We start from the raw sequence: 17,000 nt of genomic DNA on the forward strand, positions 1-17,000 counted from the left end.
AGGTCAAACAGGTTTTTTATATTTTGCAAAAGGCAATTATTTGATATAAAGACTGTAGCTGTCTTTGGGCATCAGTAATAAGATCTTAATCAAATATTGGGGGCTTCTGATATTATGAAAATACCTTAGCCAAATATTAATGGAGAAAGTTCAGGCAGTGTGAAAGTTGTCAATGTGGTATACAACTACATATTGGAGCTATGTTTTCATTTGCAATGAGCATAAGGAACAAGTCTAAGATGACACCCAGATTGCTAGTCAACTACTTTATATGCTTAATTATGGCTTGCTTTAAAATTACGTTTTGGTCAGCCACTGAGGTTAAGAGCTGGTTAATCCTAATAAAATTTTAATAAAATAGAAAGCAAATGATGCACCTTAGCTGTTCATATGCCTGCTGTGTATATTAAGCTGTGGTCATTTTGTTAGCAGGAATTTTTTTTCAGTTGGCATTCTCAATGCCTATCACAGTATTTGGCCAATATTAGGTGCTAAATAATGAATAAATGAGCGTCAGATTTAGAGCACCCTAAACACAGATACGCTTTGGGGAGCTATAAAGGAAATAAATTATTATCTACTTCCCAAATGACACATAACTCAGGTAAAAATTCTAGAGCTGCATTGTCCAATATGGTAGCCGCCAGATACATGTGGCTATTTAATTTATTTATAATTTAAATAAAATTTAAATATTTAATAAATAACATAAATTCAGTCCCTCAGTTGCAGAGCTAAATTTAAATGCTCAAAAGCCACTGAAGCCTGCTTCTGATTCTGTGTCTCCCTCTCTCCCTGCCACTGTCCCACTCATGCTCTGTCTTTCCTTCTCTCAAAAATAAAAGTAAACATTAAAAAAAATTAAATGCTCAAAAACCAAATGAAGGTAGTGGTTACCATACTGGCTAGTGCAGATCAAATATTTCCTTCACTGCAAAAATTTCTATTGGATAACACTTTTCTAGACAGTGTGGTATTTTCTTCACATAAAAAAATAAAACTTCACCATGACAGTTATACAAATTCCAATATATTCAGGTGATTTCACAAATATGAATACATTCAACTTTAAGGAATCATGGAGGGATTCTATCCACTATGCATTTCTTTATCAATTTGTAGTTTGTTATAGTCTTAGAATTCTTGGTGGCTTTTTAATAAGCTCAAAAGACTATAGGGGAAAAAGAAACACCTTAAACACATAATTGCCACACTTGTGCTTGTTTAATATTCAGATTCCTAGATCCTACTTTCAAGATCCTGACCCAATAGGTCTGAGGTGTCTTAATGAAAATACATCATTAGACCTCCCCAGGTGATTTTGATGCGCACAGCCCAATAGCTACATACTAAAACATTTAGCCTAAGAATTATAAGGATTATATTCTTGCTTCATTTATTCAACAAAATGTATTAACTCTTTCTATATTATGGGCCCTAATCTAGACACAAGGGCTGTAAAGACAGAGAAAGAGAAGATATCAATGGAGAAAGTATTGTTTGGTGTTATCTTTTGCTCACTTGTTCCTACACCACCAATAGGCACCCTAGCCACCCATCCCTGCCCAAGCCTGCTGTCAGGTGTTCCCCAGGTGGATACTGACTTGTCTTTATGTGCAAAGCTGAGTCCAGGAAGGACTTGATAGTAGCAGTAGAAGTAGTAGAGGAAGAAGCAAAAGGAGAAAAAGGTGGAGGATGAGGACAAGGTGGAAGAGGGGGATGAGGAGGAGGAAAGGGAGAGGGAAAAGGAGAGGGAGAGGAGAAGAAATTCAGGAAAGAAGGAGAAGGAATAAGGAGAGAATAAAATGGGTTTAAGAGGTAGGAAGGAAGGAGAATGGACAAACGTGGTGATGGGATGCTGGGCACAGCAATAAGCAAGAGAAAGGGGTCTGAAGTGGCATTTAGCTTTCTGGTTTAGGTTGGTAGACAGCAGGGCCATTCACTTAAACAGGGAATACAGAAATAATAGTTATTTGGGGGAAAGAAGATGGTTCAGTTTTGGTATGTTGGACTTATACACTGCCTCTGGTATTTCAAATTGGAGATAATCAGAAGGTAACTGAGTATACAGTTTTAGAGCTTTAAAGATATAGATTTGGGATGTACCAGTGTTATATGAAACCATGGGAGTGAAGGAAATCATATAGGAAAATAAAATTATATTACAGAGAAGAGAAGGCTTAAAAGGATGGGAATTTGACAAGCATACATTTTTGGGCAGTGATATTTACCTTTTTGTGGATCAATAAGCTTTCTGAAAAATCAGATTTTTCTGAAGAATTTAGAATTAATTTCTAAAGAATGTCAAATTTCACAGACCTACAAAATTTGTAGTTTCCAAGGTGTTGAGAACCTTGTTGAGAACTTCCACAGATTGCAGGTGTTTAAGTGATAAAAGAGGAAGGGAGGCCCATGAAAGACAGTGAGAAGAGGAGTCAAATTAGATAGTAGGAAAACCAGATTTCCAACTTACTGAGATTTATTCACCTGAGCTAATGCAATAGCAGATATAAACCCAGTTTCAATGAGTAAACTGCTTCTCTTATATTCCTGTTTGTAAAATCAAGAGCATAAATGCATATTTAGAGTCATTTATTGAATTCCCTTTTTCTTCATAGTCCTTGAGAGTTAACAATTGAATTGCCCCTTCATTCTGTTTTGGGTTTTCTTTCTTTGACTCATAGAAGCCATGGATTAGTTTACTCAGGAAAGAGAGTTTCTTAAAGTTTATCAACAATCCACAATGGCTTTCTCTTCCACACAGGTATAAAATTGGACTATTAGAAGGCCAGCATGCATTTGTGTTTCCTTGGGATCCTTGCCTTTTATGTCACACTTACCTACAGAAGTGATGATGACTGTGAAATGAGCTTCATCTCGCCGTCCAGTTACATTGTTGTAAGCACAGCACACATAATCAGTTGGCTTCTGGGCTACTTTCTCAGATGTAACTTCCAAGCGAGGTCCATGCTTGATGACATATGTTGTATTGTCAGTCCTCCGGATCCAGGAGTAGGTGTTGGGGGGGTAAGAATCAGCAGAACAGTAAAACAAGATGGCTTCTCCAATGTCAACAGTAAACACTTCCCCTACTTTTAGCCCTTTGTCAGAATTAACTTGAAGTCCATAAGGTCCATCTGCATTAATTGAAAAAGGAAATAAAGGGGTGGCATAAATAATCACAATATAGTTATAGCATTTGGGAGAGCTTAGCAGCATTTTACTTTCTATGAAAGTCTTCATGTTCAACTTGGCAGATAGATCCTCATTTAGATTCCCAATAAATCATGAGGACCTAAAAATGTGTTATTCTGATATCCACAACAATCGAAATTATTTGAGGTGCGATTGAACTTATCTGATATAGTGAAAGGCTTGAAACTTAGTGTGTAATTTCAGAGACACTGCCATCATAACTGTCATGCTAAGTTTTGAGTAAAGTATTGATATGTCTGCAATCATGTTAGACAAGTTCCATCTTTCTTAAAACAGAGTTGCACTTTAAAAGTGCACTTGAAAGCACTTTAAAAAATAGATTATGGCCATTAGTTTCTCATTGACAGCCATATTTTGAGTATTATCTGTTTTTATTCTCAGTTCTAGGGTAAGCCATGCAAATATTTATAAAATACATAGTTTCACATGGAGCACAAATTTGTGCAAAGAGATACAGAAGTGTCGCATTAGCAAAGAATTTTAAATATTCCTCCCTGCAAACTAAGCTTAGAATTCTATTTGGAAAAATAATCTCTTCATTATTATTAACAAGTATTCATTGGGGCGCCTGGGTGGCTCAGTCGGTTGAGCGCCGACTTCGGCTCAGGTCACGATCTCGCAGTCCGTGAGTTTGAGCCCTGCATCGGGCCCCTGTGCTGACAGCTCAGAGCCTGGAGCCTGTTTCAGATTCTGTGTCTCCCTCTCTCTGACCCTCCCCCGTTCATGCTCTGTCTCCCTCTGTCTCAAAAATAAATAAACGTTAAAAAAAAAAAACAAAAAACAAACAAAAAAAAAAAACAAATATTCATTGAGCATCAGTAAACTATTTAGTCATGGATATCCCATGGTGTTTGTCCTTACTGCAATATTCTTGTAGCATTTTGCTATTTCTATGGCACCAGAATGGCTGCAGATAAAGACACATTTCCCATTGCTTTCTTCCAAAAATAAAGACAGATTTAAAAATTTTCCCAGCTAGATAAGTTTTTCTGCTTCAGTCTAAATCCTGGCTTCTATTCTAAAAACTTCAAGGTTTAGGTATGATTATGTTCATTTTTCAGCTGGTCACAATCAATATTTATTGGCTACTTTCCATATAAAGGCACTTTAAGTACTTACACAGACTACCACATTTAATCTTTAAAGCGACCACATGAGGTAGATGTTATTCCCATTGTAAGATGAAGGAAGAAACATTTAAAAAATTAATTTTCCCATGGTCACATAGCTATTATATAGCAGAGCTAGGACTCTATAATATATGTATTTGATCATTCACATTACCTCCCCAAAAATGTATGTGGCATAATTTTCTATATCAGAACAATTTCTTATTGCATAACTACATTATTAGTTCTATAATAAGTAATTATCTAATTACATATTAATTCTGTACTCAGTTAATCAAGTAATATATCAAAAAGTCCTGTTTGAGCCTGGCCCCTGCGCAAGGATGACACGCAAATTCGTGAAGCGTTCCATATTTTTTGATGGGTATTGAGCAGGGCACCTTTTGGGATGAGCACTGGGTGTTGTATGGAAACCAATTTGACAGTAAATTTCATATATTAAAAAAAAAAAATAATAATAAAATAAAATAAAAAAAAAAATAAAAAAAAAAAAACAAAAAGTCCTGTTTGAGAGATATTGTTAGATGGTATATTTAATATATGAGAGAAAAAATGTTTAAGACACAGTTCTTACACTCAAGGAATTGATAAACTGGAAAAGGCTATGGGTGGTTTGCTCAGTAATAACCTAGTCTCAGAGTTCTGACTTTTTTTTCAATGTTTATTTATTTAGATAGAGAGAAAGTGCAAGCAGGGGAGAAGCAGAGGTAGAGGGAGATAGAATCCCAAGCAGGCTCCATGCTGCCAGTACAGAGCCTGATGCTGGGCTCAATCTCACCAATAGTGACCTGCACCGAAACCAAGAGTCAGTCGCTCAACCGAAGAGTCAGCCAGGTGCCCCAAGGTTCTGATTTTTTAAAAAAAATGTACTGACTGTTCATCTCTCATTGTATGGAATAATATGATGTAATGATTATACAGTAGTCATTATCAGTTATCACTACATTTAATCCTGATTTTGTCAATTGTTAGTTACGTGTTCTTCAGAAGTCATTTAAACTTTTAGATCTCACTTTTTTCACCTTTACTATGAAACACTGACTGGATGAATGGTTGACAAAGTTCTTTCTACCTTTGAAATACTTTTGAGTGATTAATGATATGCTAAAGCTATTTTGGATACTGACAAGCCAACCTCAAATTTGCGGATTCCCAGAGTGGTTCTCTATTATGTCAGCATTTTCTGGCTGATCTATCACTGGAGAAACACATTTCCTAAGATAAAACAGGAACTGAAGATGCAAAACAATAAATTATATTTAGCTAGGGAACATGCACTTTGCACATACTTGCTTCCTAAAGACACAGACATCTGAAGGAAACTTACAGGTTTATATTTATATATATATACATGAGATGATCCTGATTTCAGGAAGCAAACATAGAAGTTAGTATCTTCAAATTTGATGTAATCAGGAACAGGAGATGAATAATTAAAATGAAGAGAAATGAATACCCTTTCCTGTAACTGTACTAGCTGTACTAGAACCCTGTCATTTCAGGCTATGATACAGTCTCAGGGGGAAAACCACTCTTTCAGAAGTGTGTGCTAAATGGAACCCTTTTATTCTGAATTCCACTAAATGTAGGTTGTATAACGGAAATGAAAAGTTGTTTTCACTCACTCGACCAAAATCAATATTGAGATGTTACTGTGTGCCTAATATTGTTCTAGGCTTTGAGATGTTACCGTGTGCATAATATTGTTCTAGGCATTGCGGGGCAATCTGAGGTGTGATAGACAGGATTCCTGTGGCTATTCTCCCAGGCTCAGTGCAGCAACAGCATCCCCTTACATTGTCAGCATTGACAGAACATTAAAGAAGCAAAGACCACCAACTGGTGGGTATTGGTTATGCTTCATATTGTAGGAAACCAAGGGAAGGAAATAACTAAGGTTGGAACAGCAAGAGACCCAAGTCTGTGCACAAAAACTAAAGTCTGAGAGAGCTTTTCTGTCAGCTGTGATAAAGAAGAGAAGTGTGGTCATAAAAATACAGCCATTCAGTTTAAGTCTCTGTTTTCAGAGTTTACAGAATGTGACTCTAAAAACAAATTGCTTGATAATTTGACACACATAAAAATGAGTGATATTCTTTTCAGTGTGCTGATGTTACTCGAAACTTTTTGAGAACTCCTCAATTAGAATTGCCTTAGGATCCTGCCACATAATGGAGTATTCTCAAAAATAGTAATTCTTTCATTTTGTAGAGTGGACTCAATATGTAAAGGAAGTCCACTGTCAGAGCCAAGTGGTGAATAAGGTTGATTACCTAATTTAATAATATTGCTCTACTTTCAAATAAAATATGCTTATAAGGAAAGGAATCTTAGCTTATCTTTCCTATATGCATGTATATTTTGATTTTGCTACTTCCTCATTTGTTGGGTTTCATGATTGGCATAAACTTTTCTCCTCTGCCTTAATTAAATGCTATATCTGACTCTTAAGAGTTAGCCTCAAAATCCCTCAAACTCTCTTAGCCCCCATACAAACATTTCTTCCAGTTCCTGGAATCTAATACCTTGAACCATTTAAATTCCTTTCTTCTGATATGATTTATTAAAATGTAACATATTTTATCTGATTATACAAGAAATATATGTTCATTGCATAAAACCCTAAAATTCAGAGAATCATGAAGATGGAAAGAAAACTTATTTGTAATTTTACCATTCAAAGAATGAATATCCATATTTCAGTGTATGATTTTTAAATCTTCTTTTTTTAATTTTTTAAAGTTTATTTATTTATTGTGAGGGGGGGAGGGGCAGAGACAGAATCCCAAGCAGGTTCCACGCTGTCTGTGTGCAGAGCTGGGCGTTCAAACTCATGAACCCGTGAGATCATGACCTGAGCTGAGATTAAGAGTCGGACGCTTAAGTGACTGAGCCACCCAAGGCACCCCGATCTTTAAATCTTCTATACTTCTCTCTCTCTCTCTCTCTCTCTCTCTCTCTCTCTCTCTCTCTCTCTCTCTCATACACACAGATTGCCTTTCTTTCTTTCTTTCTTTCTTTCTTTCTTTCTTTCTTTCTTTCTTTCTTTCTTTCTTTCTCTTGCACTCTGCACTCTTCACTCTTAGAATGTTTTTTCTTACTACACTATGATGTTATTTCCTTTTGAGCACTTCAGTCTGGCCATCTTTTACTGTGAGGTGTAGCCTAATACATTATTCATCAGAATGGGCAATCCAATTGAAGACATTTGGAGTGATTCAACCAGTGTGGCCTCTGACATTGAAAATGAAAGAAGGATAATTCTATTTTGACTTTGGATTATGGTTTAGTTTCTTGCCTGTGGCAGAGAACTCCCAGTAGAATTAAACCCTTTGCCTCAGAAATGGCTGTTTACTAAGTGACTTATAAAATCACATATCATCTGTTCTCTTTCACAATTTATGACTGGGCGGGAACAGTACCTAAATTTCTATCATGATGCTGCTTGCCACCCTGCTTGGGGAGCAGATGGTAACTATTTACAGTGAATGACCTTTTTTTTTCTTTAATTTTTATCACTTAGAGTACTTCCCTGCAGCCGTGCCATATGTTGCACACAAAATACAGTGGTTACTGGGTTATTATTCTCAACAGAGCTGGAGGGCATAGACATTTCATGAACTACAAGTAGGTATTTGTCTGAATTACTGACTTGACGTTATATTCCACCAAATCCAATACCAGGTTATGACATCATAACCTCATACATACATGGCCAATCTTGACAGATTCTGTTATACTTTTTCTGCTAAAATAAAAAAAAATAACTCCTGCTTTCATGAAGGAAGCTGTCATAGAAACAGTGCCTTAAGAAAACAGAGTAGTAGATTCATACTGAAATTCTAAGTTATGATGTAGACCTTCATGGGAGAATATTGCAATATGACATTTTTATTGAGGAACTTTTCTAAAGATCAGAAACAAACACACAAAAAAACAAAAAACAAAATGAAAGGCCAAAGCGCTATAATTAAGAAGCTGTTATCTTATGATGGGAATTTAGCCTTGTTACAGCATCCTCAAGTAACACTGTAATTTGAAAGGGATATGAGGAAAGCTGTTCCATTTTAGTCAAGTTCAAGAAACTCGTATTGAGTTGGTTAATCTTAATCTGTGTCAGGGAGTATTGAGATGAATAACGCAGAGCTCCTACTCGGGGTTGGGGTGCTTATGAGCAGAAAGACTCCAGTGCAGTGAGTGCCAGGAAAGATGGTGCTACAGGAGTACAGCAAACCTCTTTGTGACTCTGAAGAGGTGAGACAAGGCAAGGGCAGATGAGCCTTTCTGGGGAAGATGATACTGTGAAGGAAGAGGAGGGTGCAACCAAGTGAAGAAAGGGAAGTGGGAACCCAACTTCCCAACCAAGGCACACATTCCCAGTTTTCATAAAATGATATAGACTGCAAAAATAAGGGTGCCACATCAACAGAAAGGATAAATGACCAATATTTCCATTATATATTTTATTTAATTACTGTAACCCCAAATCAAACCAATACAAACAAAAACAAACAATAAAATGGGCTAAAATAGCAACAGAAAGAAAAATTTAAAAATTAATGAGTCTGGGTTGTGTTTCTATATGTTATGTAATAAGTAATAATTATTTAGCACAAACTAGACCATGATGTTTGATTTTTGAATCAAACAAATTATGAGTGATTGAGTGAATAAAAGAATGAATGAAGGTCAGTAAGATGAGATGTTGACTGAGTGAAGAGTTTTGCATTTGAATGTAAAATTAATCAAGAAAGAAAATTAATAATACTATATTCACAATTACCTCTTAATAAGACTAGTAATTGTTCTTAAATAATTTACATAATTCATCTTTATAATGTGTGAGTGGAACATGCATATGTACATTTTCTAAATGTTCTTCTTTCTACTATCTGCCATTAGTCTTTAATCATGACTGACATTTCTCTGTGAGATTTCCATATACTATATCTAAAAGAATGTAAAGAAGGAAGTTCAGCCTATAATAGAAGACATGTTCTGCGAAATCTGAATTTATTCAGATGGGGATAGTTTAATTCTTTAAAATAACACAGGATAAGAAAGAAGATTCAAGAGTTTAAAGCATATAATATTTAATATTTATAGAAAGGATTATGATTTTTCCCTCATTTTTATTCTTTACACATGGTATATCACCATATTCTATGATAATAATGAGATTGGGGCATGAACTTGTACATGTCAAAAGAAAAATCTTATTCTTACTTTGCCAGATTAAAGTAAATGATATAGCCAAACAAAAGTGTATTTAAAGATGCAAAAGATACTTTCATGTATCTGTGATTGTTTATGCAATTTCCCCCAGGAATTTTTCATTTAACTCTATGGCTAGAGTTTAAAGGTAGGCAAATAGATGAAGAGATAGATAGATATAAGAAAGAATTGATGTAAAGAAACTATTTTCATGTAAACAAAATAACGTATGTTAACCAATGGTAATGTTTGGGAAAGACAAATGTTCTTCTCAAGGTATTCTTTCCATTTTCTCTTTGCAGGCATCTTCTAAATTACCCAAGCTCTCCATAACTTCTTGCTGCCATGTTTCCAATTATGTCAGAATAGTTTTGGCACAAGGGAAAAAAACAAGAAATAAAAAAGGAAGAAAAAAAAAGCTAAGATCATTGAGTTCTTCCTATGTGCTGCTCACTGGCTTCTTTATTCATAAAATCTCACCTAATCCTCCCTATCCCTCTTGAGACAGGTATTAGACTTACACTGAGAACTGTAGATAAGGAGATGAGGACATGGGATCACTTACACATCCTGCCAATGGCAGAACCAAGGCTTTAACTGAGGCAGTCTGAATTTTCAGCTCAGGCTCATCACTACTGTGCTCTCCACTGCTCTCCCAAATGACATGATATTAACTAGAATTTAATGTGATTGAAACAACAGATCATCAGTTAATAAGGAATGTTCCACCATAAGCTCACTTCCTACTGCCTCTCATCTCACTGAATAATGGGAAGTTCCTTGGGATTGATATTCAGTAGATTATATCTGGATGGTTTAATATCTGGTTTTGCATTTTGTACCTTGCATGTGAAGGTAAACCATTTAGACCAAGCAATAAACAATGTAAAGATTTATCTACATAATCCTAGATTTGATATACTTGGCCTGCTCATATTTTTTTCACTGTGTTTAAATAACTTCAATACTTAGGTCTGTGCTACTTGCAGTTGAATGGAAGTGTTAATTCATGTCAGAAAAACTTCAGTCAAGAATATGACTACACTTATAAACAGACCACACGAAATCTGAATTTTTCACTCCAATGCAATGGTCGTCATGCAGATAGGCACAGTTTATACTTTCTTTGTGAATCTATTTCTCAGCCTACACTTTAAGACAGACAGAACAGGGGCGCCTGGGTGGCTCAGTCGGTTGAGTGCCGACTTCGGCTCAGGTCACGATCTCGCGGTCCGTGAGTTCGAGCCCCGCATCGGGCCCCTGTGCTGACAGCTCAGAGCCCGGAGCCTGTTTCAATTCTGTGTCTCCCTCTCTCTGACCCTCCCCCATTCATGCTCTGTCTCTCTCTGTCTCAAAAATAAATAAACGTTAAGAAAAAAAAATTAAAAAAAAAAGACAGAACATTTTCACAATGTTATCTGAATATAAAATTATATAAAACTGTAAACGTTCAGCCATGAAAATAATGCCACTGTCGAACACAATATAATTAATGACCATAACAAATCTTCAGTAAGTTGCTTGGAGTGTGTGGTATTTTGGTATTTCTTGGTAAAGAACGATAATTTCCTTCTTCCTCAGCACTTTTGAATATAATTTGGGGAATAGTTAACCTTTGAGACAATGCATTCTGGACTAGGGTGGACTAGGAGTTAATCCTCTTAGGTTCCCCTACACCAAAAATGAATTATACAATGTATGAAGTTTGTTTTCTATTTCTATGTGAATAATACTTTTCAGAAAAAAATATTTCAAATTGCTCTTAGATATGTGTAGTCACTCTTTATAGTTCAAAACTGATGATTTTTTCTCTCTGTATTGTAGGTCAATATGTCCTACTTCCCCTTTTTTTTCTTTCCTATATATACCATTTCTATAATTGTATGATGTTTGTGATCTAACTTGAAAACGTGCTCTTTTGGCAAACATTTTTTGATTTAGCCTAGAATATGTATGTCTAAGTATTAGCTTATAGACCATTCTCTAGTCTTTATATTTGGACCTTTGTTTAAAAAATAATTTTTCCTCATGGTTTATCAAATAATACCCAGTGTTCAAAGCTCTCAATGATTTAACTCAAACATATCTATCTGACCATCTAGCCTACCATGCCCCTTGCTGTATCCTACACTCTAAACTGGACCATTTGCCTAAACTTTGACCTCTGCTTTGTGTTTGGTTTCCTGTAGTCCCCATCGCCTGAATGGTTTTTCCAGACGTTGCCATTGCCCCAATCATACCCATACCCAAAGGTCCATCTCAAATTTCACCTTCTCTCTAGCCAGAAGTAATGTTTTCCTTCTCTGAGTGAAATTCATCTATAACCTCATAATATTGTAGTGCTAATAATGACTAACAGAGTACTTACTATGAGCCAGTCACTGTTCTAAGCAATTTACATGTAGTAACAGATTTAATCCTCACAGTAACTCTATGAAATAGGTACTACTATTATTACCATTATTTGGATGAGGAAACTGAGGCACAGAGGGGTAAGGTAGTAGATCCAGGATTTGAACCTAGGGCCCTGGCTCCCGAGTTCATGTTCCTAGCTACTATGGTCCTTTGTATACTTCCCTATGGTATCTACGACATTCTATTTTATACACTTTATTGTGCACATTTTCTCACTTCTGCTGTAACTATAGAATAGCTTCCAGTTCCAAGATTCAATGATTCTGTTTTTATCGGCTTAATTTTGCTGGTTCAAGCAAACATAACTGTAAACCTGAATCATGCCACTGCACTCCTCTCCTGCAGTCGCTTTTCCTGCTCCATTGCTGGAGCTCAGTTTTATCTAGTTGGAAAAACCTACATTTGGTACATATGGTGCTTTTCTCCAAAAAGTTAGTAACACACTTCCTCAAGAGGGCTCTATCAATTTTCTATTGAAGAAAATAGAACTGGCATCATAAACAGCCGCTGTTTACTGAATGCTTGCTTTGTGTCAGTATTTGGCTATTTTTCAGACAGTACCTAATTGAACCACAGCCATATGGTGAGGCGGTTTTAACTATCTCAGAAAGGTCAAGGAATTTTTTTTTTTTAATTTTTAAAATATATTTATTTATTTTTAAGAGAGACAGACAGAACGTGAGGGGCAGAGAGAGAGGGAGACACAGATTCCAAAGTAGGCTCCAGGCTCTGAGCTGTGAGCACAGAGCCCAATGCAGGGCCTGAACCCATGAACCATGAGATCATGACCTGAGCCAAAGTCAGATGCCCAACCGACTGACCCACCCAGGCACCCCAAGGTCAAGGAATTTCTTAAGTTCATATGGGTAATGACAGAATCAGTTTACCACTTAGGTCTGTTTACTTAAACACTAGGCTTTAGGCCTCTCCTAGTATTATTATACAGATATACTTGAAGATTAAGTAGATACACTTACCACGCTTAATTGTGCCCTATGGTTCACCTAGCTGAAACCTCCACCCTCCTGCCACAGGGGTGAGTTTTCCTTTGCCATGCCTCACTCTTTTTGTTACACTGTTGTGGCTAATGCTCTAAGCTACATAGTGACTGATATGAAGGCTTCCCAATATGATAGGTAATTGGTTCTCAACTAGGGGAGATTTTTGTGCCCCTCCTCACACAGGGGACATATAGCAATGTCCAGCGACATTTTTAGTTATCATAATTGCAGGGGGTGGGGGGGGAGGCCAGGGATGCTGCTAAACATCCTATAATACATAGGACATCCCCCACAACAAAGAGTTGTCCAGCCCAAGATGTCACTAGTGTGGATGTTGAGAAACTCTGTGTGAAGCTGAAATTAGAATGCCATATTAAACATATTAGAGGTGGTGCCATGGAATAGAGGGGACTGGGAAAAATAATACAATAAAGAAAGAGGGATCTTGGTTGGGTTAGGATAATAATATGACATAAGCTGAAGAGTTTGATGAACTTAACTCTGTATATGAGATTAAACAATAACAGCAACAATGACAGAAGAAAAGAACCAAAGAAATTGAAATCTGAAGTAATTACTGATCCTCTGCGAACCTTAATACCTACTTTCAGAATAATTCAGGTTTTTCTGACTATGATCCTTCCCGCACCCAGCCTCTAAGAACGGAGATGAGAAAATGGGCAGAGAGAACAGCCATAACCTGGGATACAATACCCATGCATAATCTGGGAACATTCTTTCTGTGGTCAGCAGCAGAACACACCCTCTCCCACTTTATAATCAACAGTTCTTTGTCCTTGGGTTGGATAAATTAGTCCTTCAGCATGGTTCTGGGTTTTTGAAATTGAGGTTCCTACTTGCTACTGGAAGTAAGGTCACACAATGGACTAAGTCAGAAAATGTAGCCTAAAAGGCCCATGGCCGGTATCTCAACCTGAACTTCAAGAAACACGGTTGTGCTAGGAGCTGTATTTCCTGACAAGGCAGTGTACAGGAAATGTAATTACAACTAGTACTGTATTACAGTAGCTTAAAAAACAAATGACAGCTGGTATTGATATTTTCTGTGACGACAACCCTTGTGTAAACTACCTGGAAGAAAACGCATGAGTACGTATTTTTAAAAAACTTACAATATATGGTAGGCATAATGATGTCACTTTCCATCTCACTGACAGGATTCTTCACCAGGCAAGTGTAATTCCCGATGTCTTCTTTGGTCACTGGAGCAATATGAAGGGTGTTGTTTTGGAGAGAAAAGGAGGTGGTAGAGCTGGTACGGACAGGTCTTTCGTTTTTTAGCCACTGGTAAGCCACCCGGGTGCCCTCTTCCACGAGGCATGTCAGGGTCATGTTCCCCACATACTCCACAGCCCCAGAGGAAGGCTGAATCTGTACCACTGGCTTTGTGACAGGATCTGCAATATCAAAAGAGACAAAAGTGATTTTTGCCACCACAGAATTATAATACAAATATGTGCGGTCTTTCAAATACCAAATCCTGGGGAAATGAATCTAAAATTTTACATTTTGTAGATGTGGACGGTTCAGAAGATAAAGAAGAATAAAAAACTAATGGAAAAATGCAAAGTGATAAAATACAAAAATATCATTTATACCAGAAATAACCAAATTCTAGAATGTACTTTTCAAGGATTTTCTAACGAAAACCTTTACTTTATAGATAATGCAGTTAGTGTAGAGAACACCAGCTTCCTTATTTCCTGTGCATTGTACTGTCTTCAACACCATAAAGGTATATATAGTCTCACAGGCAAATTTTAACAAGACATTTCCCTCTTTTTGGTTTGTTCTAATATCTCAAGAGCAGCTGGTTGGGATAGATGAACCTAAATCTTTATCCACTATCTGAAAATATAAAGCTCAGATACATTATACTTGTGGAATATTGAGGGAAAGTTTTAGAGAATCACATATTCACCACTTACTTTTCTTTCTTCGTGAGCGAACTAATTATGTTTTAACTGCTGTGGAATTGCAACATTATGTTAGCCACTTTACCAAAACCAAAGCCTACATTTCAACACTGACTCAGTTTGAAAATAGGAGAAAATGTGTTATTGCAATTACATCCCATTAGAGACATAAAAGACAAATTCAATAGTGATTCCTGTTGGAACTTCAAGTCATAGGAAAATAGTTTCATATCATGAATCTGGTACATAGTACTATTTGTCAAATGAACACATTTCCAAGAATGAGCAAATATTTCCTCCCTTGGTTTTCACTCTAAAATTGTTGGGTAAAGGTTGGAATTATGTAAGTATCCACAAATACTTTCAGTAAATTTCACTAATCTTTGAGGTTGTTGGTTCTGTTTGATAAAGGACAGTGACTTGCCCAGTTACACAGCAGTCAGTGACAAAATGAAGAGAGCTGCATATCTGGTCGTGCATTTTGGAGAGATATGCATTTTGGAGAGATATGCATTTCATAATCTTCCATGCATCATCACAGGACACAGAATGAGATGGTATATAAGTGAGAAATGATTGACTCTAATGTTTAGATTTCAATTTGCTATCAAGCTTTAAACTGGGGTTGATGCATCTCTGCAGGTAAATTTCTCTTGACTCATGCTCACATTTTTCTATACAGAGAAATGTGCAGTAGAGAACATACAGACCCAATCCTTCAGCCTAGAGAATATAGGAGAAAATGAAAAATAAGAAGAAAGGTGGTTGAAACAGTTCGCAGGGGACCCGAGTAGCTCTGAAGCCTCTAGCCTTTCTTAAAATGAGGACAACTGAATTTGTCCATTCAATTTAAACTTTTTATTATTTTTGCTTTTAATTTAGAGAGCAAGTGAGCAAGGGAGAGGGGCTGAGGGAAAGAGGCAGAGAATCCTAAGCAGGTTCCACACCCAGTGCACAGCCCAATTTGGGGCTCAATCCTATGACCCTGGGATCATGACCTGCACTGAAATCAAGAGTCAGATGCTCAACCAAGTGAGTCACCCAGGTGCCCCCAATTTAATCTTTTATAGTTCCTGGTAAGAACAAAGGATGTGGATGGAATAGCTTTTCTTTACATTATTATGATTAAAAAAGAAAAATGAGTTGTGTATATCTATTACTTAGGAAAAGCTTATGTTTTACTTAGGAAAAGCTTATCTCTCTGTGTGGAAATAGATGTGGTATGGCATAAGTCAAATAAGTAATGTCAAGGTCTTATATGGGGAGAACCAATCAGAATAGACTGTGATCATAACACCTGCCTTAAAGAGTGTGACTCAGATGTGGAAGTTTCCTGGGAAGATTTTTTTTACATAGATAGACCCTAAACCCCTGATACGATTTTTTTAGTTACATTTCCCTAAACAGATCCAATTTACTATATATTAAAAAGTAATGGATGTTCCATTAAGTTTTAGGGAGAGATAGAATACTACTCAGGAGAATTTCATGAACATTGTCTCCCTTTTCTCTTTTCATAGTTGCTCTGTAGGCATCTGCTTTCACATCCGGTGCCTTTGCTTCCTTGCAGTCTCTCTGGTCTCCACTCATTTACCCCGTGCACACTTACTGAGTGCCTACTAATGGCCAGTATCAGTTTTTTGGTACTGGGGACAAAGCTGTAAACAATAAAAGGTCCCTGTTCCCATGGGCCTCATGTTCTAGGGGAAGGAGAGAAATAATAATCAAATAAAATCTAGGTGGAAATAAGTGCTATGAAAAGAATAAAGCAGAACTCAAGATAGATAGTCTCTCTCTCTCTCTCTCTCTCTCTCACTCTCTCTCTCTCTCTCCTGTTTGGAGGAATGAGGTTATACTTTCTATAAGGTGGTCAGGAAAACCTTCACAGATAAAGTGACATTTTGGCTGGGACCTAAAGGAAATAGAGGAGGGAACCATGCTATTATCTAAGAGAAAAGCAATCTAAGTAGATTGAATAGCAAGTACAAAGACCCTGACTTATAAGGCCCTGACATCTACAAAATGTTTATCCTGTGATAGGAAGAGCTCTGAGGCCAGTGTGGTCAGAACAGAGTGAGTGAGGGGGA

At 36.8% G+C, this 17,000-nt stretch overlaps 1 protein-coding gene and 1 non-coding gene across 6 annotated transcripts in view; one reads left to right on the forward strand and one right to left on the reverse strand.

Moving 5' to 3' along the window:
- Nucleotides 1-17,000, reverse strand: part of HEPACAM2 (HEPACAM family member 2) — a 43,139-nt gene that overhangs the window by 17,279 nt on the left and 8,860 nt on the right. For all 5 annotated transcript variants that reach the window (XM_053898557.1, XM_053898558.1, XM_019443323.2 and 2 more), the window contains exons 3-4: nt 14,110-14,394; nt 2,841-3,137 (exon numbers count right to left, since the gene is read on the reverse strand). In XM_053898557.1, the coding sequence (XP_053754532.1) occupies nt 2,841-3,137; nt 14,110-14,394 (582 nt within the window). The remainder of the gene's footprint in view (nt 1-2,840; nt 3,138-14,109; nt 14,395-17,000) is intronic.
- LOC128775773 (U6 spliceosomal RNA) lies at nt 4,596-4,704 on the forward strand. The gene has a single exon (XR_008420749.1). It is a non-coding gene; the product is annotated as a U6 spliceosomal RNA (small nuclear RNA).

The sequence above is a fragment of the Panthera pardus genome, unplaced genomic scaffold (assembly GCF_024362965.1).
Source record: "Panthera pardus isolate Hobbes unplaced genomic scaffold, ASM2436296v1 HiC_scaffold_8, whole genome shotgun sequence".
NCBI lineage: Eukaryota > Metazoa > Chordata > Mammalia > Carnivora > Felidae > Panthera > Panthera pardus.